The sequence below is a fragment of the Primulina tabacum genome, chromosome 6 (genome assembly GCF_025594145.1).
Source record: "Primulina tabacum isolate GXHZ01 chromosome 6, ASM2559414v2, whole genome shotgun sequence".
Classification (NCBI taxonomy): Eukaryota; Viridiplantae; Streptophyta; class Magnoliopsida; order Lamiales; family Gesneriaceae; genus Primulina; species Primulina tabacum.
In genome coordinates, this window is record NC_134555.1 from 31,398,088 (window position 1) to 31,404,726 (window position 6,639).

Sequence of the window (6,639 nt, forward strand, 5' to 3'; positions counted from 1 at the left end):
TCCCTCACGATATTCACATTCTTATCCTCATATTCTCAATAGTCACAATTACTTCACTTCTTCCAATATTTCACATTTTCATCACTTTACAAAAATTCATGCATTAATATCATTTTCTTTTAAAAACAAGCATGCAACATAACTTGTAACTTTATCATAAAAATTCCATAAATTATCTATACATTCCATTAACATTTAGATTCATAATTTAATATGTAAAAATTCATAAACATTTGAAATAATCATAGTAGGAAATAAAACAGCATTCAGAGTACTGCCATGACGTTTACTAATTTTTAAGTGTAAATTACCGTTTTACCCCTAGACGTAAAATTCTTCGAATTTAACTTTTTCTTAATTTCATTGACTCTAACATGTCTCAAATAATTATTGAAGCTTAAATTAATTTTCTCATAATTTTATTTAGCTTAAATACTAGACTTTTTAATTATTCTTTAATTAATCATTTTGAAGACGTTTTAATCCCGAAAAATCCCAAACTTTGATATAAAATTCCTAAACTTAAAACTTAGACTTTTAATAATTATTTGGCCCTCGTGAACCATGACTCGACCCTCGTGAGCGATATTTGAATTATTTTTCCCTAAGAAAAACCCTAACCTCACGCCCTAAGCCATACCCGAGCCACCCTCACGTTTGCACATCATCAAGCTCGAGCCACCCCGAGCCATCTTCGGGCCACACCTTCCCTGGACCGTGGTGGACCCTTTGGACCACTAGGACCCCTAAGACTCAAACCACAACTCGAAACCGAAGCCATGCTAGCAATAAAGCTCTCGGCCGAGGACCCTCGTAGACATATGACTCTTTTTTCGTACCTAGGACTCTAGCCATCTACCCAGCCCTTGAACCAGCCTGTTGTGTACCCACCTAAACCCTAAGGACACACCCTAGCCCAGCCCGAAGTCCCCAGAACAAGCCATCCTCCCTGCGCAAGCCGCTGAACTCTGCGTGATTTTTCTGAAGTTCTCGTGTAGGACTCCTCCCAGCCCTCTCGACTCGAGCCCTTAGCGTGGCTAGGACTCAACCCTCGACTCGAGCCCTTAGCATGGCTAGGACTCAACCCTCGACTCATCCAGACCCTGGCCGAGCCATGGCCCCAAGCCGTGACCCAGCCAAGCGCCCAAGTCCAAAACCGATCACCTAAGTTCCCTTGGACAGAAATTGATTCTAGCTTTATTCGGTTCTTGATTGCTGCATTTTAGGTGGTGTTCTAGGACCCTTAACTCGTGTAGAACAAGGCTTGATCATATCCTAATCATGGCAGCCCCTTGAATCAACATAAAACATGATTTTGGATCAAAGATTCATAAGTTTAATGCATGTATGTGAAATATTACGAAAATAATCATAAAAACTTCATGCTTTTCATACAAACGTTATTTAAAACCATATTACGATGTGATGGATGAAAAAAAGATATGTATGGCGTGCCTTTGCGTAATTTACGCACGATTTTACGTTGATGACGAAGAACGACGACGACGAGGGCCTAGGTTTGAATTTCCTTGAAAGCTTCGAATCTTTTTCTCAAACTTTATGTGTGTGTGTCGTGTGTAAGCTGGTGGAGAGAATGTGTATGCAAATCTGAATTGTGGGCGTGTTGTATGTAGGGTTTGGGGGTGAGTTTTGCACTTAAATACTTAATTAATCAACTAACAAGGCTTAGACCTATTAAGGGGTTTAATTAGGCCCATTAGTTTAACTTATAAAAAATTATTTTGTTTAAATAAGTTTGTGAATTTATTAGTCGGGTTGCCAAAACGTTCGAGTTTTTGTTGAAAAACCAACACCGATAAAATTTACGTCTCAATGTATAAACTCACCTCAAAACCTCTCATTTTCAAAAAAATGAAAAAGCATCACCTCTATTTTAAATAATTAAAAAAAATTATTTAATAAAAATATTTTCTATTTTTCAGACCTCGGTCTCCGTTCCTCGATCGCAACTCGAATAATTCTTAAAATACAGTTTTATGCATAATGACAATAAAATCATATTTAACATTTAATTATGCATGTCACATAATCAATTAAGCAATTAAAATCAATTAATTAGCCATTTTTTATACTTCCTAGATTTGCATGCAGTTGAATTACGTCGTCTTAATTTTAGACCTTACAGGGTTTGTCACGCTGTACACTTGATTAACAGGTTGTTTTGAGCTGCTCACTCCATGAGCATGTGGATATGGATGGACTCTCCCCCTAAGGTCTCTTCTCTCCTATGGTGGTGTATACCTCCTCTCTTGTTGGTTCGAGAGTGCGAACTCTAGGCGATTAGGATCGTTAGCCATTAAATTCCCTACTCTCTGGTCAAATTTATTTAAGTGGTTGTTTCCCTGGTTCCTTTCCTTTTCACTTGTGTTTTGCTCTTCACGGGTTGAATGATTTTGTTTACCCAAGACTTTCTTCAAGCAATCAGACATAACTTTAGATACTGGTTGTGAGCATATACATTTAGATTATGACATGGATGCAAATCTAACTTCCTAATTAGTTGTTAAACAACATATTGTTCTGTTGGTGGAACTTGAATCTTTTTCTGGTTTGGTAAAGACTCTCCATGTCTTTAATTGACGTTTTTTTCTTCATGACGACATATTTAAATTTCACCTGACGTGTCAAAAATTGTTTGCAGAATATTTTTATGATGTTGGCTATATATTTTTTAAAAAATATAGTTTTAACAATTTAAAGTGTAAGTTTGAAAACAAATATACTTAAATTTTTTTTTCAAAACTCACCTTAAATACATTAAAAAAATGGGATTTTGACCACCGTCTTAAGGGTTTCTTACGGATAAATCAATCATGTGTCGAAAACCTTTTGGATCCATTATAATTAAATTTGGTCTTACAAATTACCCAAACTTTAATTATTCAAATTTTAATATTAGTGTAATAATTGTTTTTTTTAAAACAATTTTAAACATTTTTCTAACATACAAGCTAGTCAAGTTATTTATGAATTGTTTGAGAATGGTTCGATTTAAATTCAATCGAGTTATATCAGTCGACTCTACTCGATTACACCTCATATTACGACCAAAGTATATTAAGAGAAACCAAATTACTTAGAAAGCCTATGTCTAACAATCACAAGATCCAAATTCTTAATATACAAATCGAAATTCTCTTTCAAAACATTTTAATATATAGTATTGGATATCTTGTTCCTTTGTCAAGCTCGTCTCTCTTCCAGTTCCTGACACAATTTCATACCTCTCTTTAAAAAATCTACATAAAAAGCACGTGTCTGTGCGCCGGTCCCATGAAACTGCCACATATTTCCTTGCTAAATGATTTTTTTACTGTTAAATCCCCAAAGAAAAGGATAAATTCCTCAAATTTTTACTTGTGAATAAATAACATCCCTTGTGACGTTGGTCTGATCTTCGAGTCCGCAGCCCCACCGATATTAAAAGTGCATTGTTTGTTGGTTTTTGGTGCTTACTAAATATCGTCTTCTCATTCTATCCTTCTATCCATTCTTCTCTCACTCCCTTTTTCCTCAAATTATCCAGTTTCTTGTATTAATGAACAGATATTAGAAAAATGTATCATATCCAAGAAACTACACTTGCCTCCATTTTTCTTGCACTTTCAGAGCTTTCCCTTTATGGAAATTGATTAATCTTGGTGAGTTTCTAAAACCCTTTTCCCAGATATTGATTTTCCTATGTTTCTATTTAGAAAGATCTTTTCTTTTCTTGTTTCTCGATGAGCCAAGTGTTTCTTGCTTGTGAGTTCGTCGAAGCCTTGTGTTTTGATGTTAACAAGTTGATGGGCTTCTTACAAGAGACATGACTTTGGTTAAAATAATGCAATATATAAGATTCGAAATGATTGAAGAATGCGTGCGCTCTTGTTTACTTTTCTATGCTAAATATTTTTTAAGGTGTTTGGTTCTCAAAAGTGTGAATTGTGGGAGTAGAGATGATGAATGAAGTGTGAATTTTGCAAGAAAGTTGCAAGATTTTTGCTCTCCTTATGTTTGACCATTGTTGGTTTAATTTATTATTTTGGTTTCATCTGTATTTCACAGGTTTGATTAGTAAGCAACATGAAAAGAGTAATCTAGACTCAACTCTTCCTATCCGAGATCCGATACTGATTCATAGAAGAGGCCTTTTTACACGGGCTTTCTGTTATGTTGGTTTTGACAATTTCTTGTCCATTTTTCTCTATTTTTAGTCATCTCCTTGATTTTAGCTCAGCCTTTGGCCTCTCCTATCCCTTTTTCCTTTGTGATTAATTTACTCACTTGATATTCTGTGATCATCAAGCCATGAAGCTCGAATTGGTTGCATCAAGTGTAGATTTTGCTTCTTTAGTGTCATCGTCTCTTTTCAACTTTTATTGTTCGAAGAAGTACCCTGGCACGGATAGTGCTGTCTCCCTTGTCGTTCTTTCCACCTCCTTTGTATCCAAGAATTTTGGCAAGTCACAAAGTTTCAAAAGTTCAAGATCTCGACCGGTTCAGCGATCTTGTAGTTTAAATTTGGGTGAAATATATCATGAGGAATCACCCCTGCATGTGCAAGAATTGGGTAAGAACTATGGGCATACTGGTAGCCAGGAGAATGAAGGAGGTATGAATAAGAATGTGCATTACACGATGTCTAAGAGAGACCCAGTTGTTGGGAGGGATAAAGATCCATTCTCAGGTTCACGGTTTGATTTCTTGGAGCCAATGATGCTTGGCATTAGGCTTGAGTTCACCGATCGGCTAGATAAAGAAACGGCTGTGTGGGCCACTATTGAGCAGAAGGCTAAGAGTTTGGAGATTCCCTTGTCTTTGAGGATGATAAAGAAGAAACTACAACGTGAAGAAGGGTTCACAGAGCCTAAAGAGTCGGTCTATTGCTCGATCAAGGCCGTGTTTGCCTCGATGGTTTTCATTATAGTTGAACTTCAGAGCTATGCTCTGCAAATGAGGGAAGCCTTGTGCGATGAAGATTTAGAAGTCATCATATCCAAAGTGCAGAAAGAAATGAATTCTTCATTTGTTTGGCTTTTTCAACAAGTATTTTCGAGGACACCGGCTTTGATGCTTCATGTGATGATTCTTTTGGCAAATTTTGGCGTGTACTCTGCTTCCCCTGATGTTGCTGCTGCCAAAGCCTCTCGATCGACCAAGGCCTACCAATCGAGGGTGGCCATCTGCGAATCCACAACAGATGCACTGTGGACTGAGGAAAAACAAGTGGTCTTGGCCTCAGGAAATGGCAGAGAAACCCTTGTTGGAAAGGCGCCAGTCACTGATCATGAGTTGGGGTGTGTAACTGAAATGAATCAATGGAACTCGATGTCGGATGAGGCGAATAAGATGCGAGAAGGGATCGAGGATGAGACGATCAATCAAGAAACAAAGCATAGTTTCATATTACCCTTGTCGGTTGATCTTGAACCTGATGGTTATGAAGAGTACCTAAGGACTGATCTTCTATATCAGATGAACTTGTCTTATGAACCTGACAATGCGCTCTTGCTTTGCAATTATGCACAGTTCTTGCACCTTGTTGCTCGTGATTATGACAGGTATAATACTGCTAAATCTATTGCCCTGGTATCTGTTTAGGTAATTGTAGTACAAAATATGTTTTCCAAATCGTAATATGTAGGAACTTCTTAGAGTGGTGACACCTATATTCATATAGAATGGACTTAAAGTTATTGAGCTCGACGCTAATGCACGTTGCTTAACAGAGCCGAGGAATGCTTCAAACGAGCAGTACAGATACCCCCACCGGATGCAGAATGTTTGAGCTTATACGCCAACTTCTTGTGGACGGTCCGTAGGGACATCTGGGGAGCCGAGGAGATATTCTTGCAGGCTTTGGCGGCAGAGCCGGAGAACTCTTACTACGCTTCGAGATATGCCAATTTCTTGTGGAACACCGGTGGCGAAGAAACTTGTTTCCCTTCCAACAAGCCCCGTAATCCAAAGTTGTAGTGTGTCACCTCTTGTTATTTAAGAGGAGAATTTTCCATTGAACAGTCGATGTGCTCCAAGAATGGGCAAAGTATACATATTTTGTCTAATCAAAACATGATGAAATAGTGTATGTATTTTAAGTAATCATGAATTATGGCCTACAGATTGGAGGCCAAGGGGATAAAAGAACCTAACTCATATTCTATCTTAAATGATGCATGTTTCCTTATTAAACTTGGAACTTGGTTATTGCACATTATAATTTGCTAAAGTTTATGAAATATAAATCGAATTTCATCAGAAGAATCCGTGTTGGAAAAAATTCCAAAACTCTCGCTCATATTGAAATTTATAGGATTCTGGCCTTATAATAAATCAAAATTTGGTATCATGCATAGTATAGATTTAGATTTTGGCCTTTAGCAAAAGTGTGGTTTCATCAGTTTTTTTTTTCCTTTTTTTTATGAATGTTGATGCCATCAGATATTATTAATATGTTTGACTGAAATTATCTGTTTGACTGAAAATGATAATTTTGGAAAGAAATACTAAATGTAAAAAAATAAGTGTCAAAATGGGGTGGGGGAAGGGGCAAAAAGCCTTGGAGTGTGTATATACAAGACATGTAAGACATTGTATATAAATACTTAAAAATTATTCTTTTTTTTTAAATAACTT

At 36.8% G+C, this 6,639-nt stretch overlaps 1 protein-coding gene across 1 annotated transcript; it reads left to right on the forward strand.

Annotated features, from left to right (window-relative positions):
• The first annotated feature begins 3,425 nt into the window (after nucleotides 1-3,425).
• Nucleotides 3,426-6,190, forward strand: LOC142549230 (uncharacterized). The gene is made up of 3 exons (XM_075658068.1): nucleotides 3,426-3,662; nucleotides 4,069-5,564; nucleotides 5,733-6,190. The coding sequence occupies exons 2-3, from the start codon at nucleotides 4,312-4,314 to the stop codon at nucleotides 5,977-5,979; spliced, it is 1,500 nt and encodes a 499-aa protein (XP_075514183.1). The 5' UTR covers nucleotides 3,426-3,662; nucleotides 4,069-4,311; the 3' UTR covers nucleotides 5,980-6,190.
• The last annotated feature ends 449 nt before the right edge of the window (nucleotides 6,191-6,639 follow it).

Excerpts from the sequence above, each read along its gene's own strand:
- LOC142549230 (XM_075658068.1), top strand. The coding sequence starts at position 4,312 with ATGAAGCTCGAATTGGTTGCATCAAGTGTAGATTTTGCTTCTTTAGTG. Across the intron at positions 5,565-5,732 it reads GTTGCTCGTGATTATGACAG|AGCCGAGGAATGCTTCAAAC; the intron begins GTATAATACTGC and ends GTTGCTTAACAG.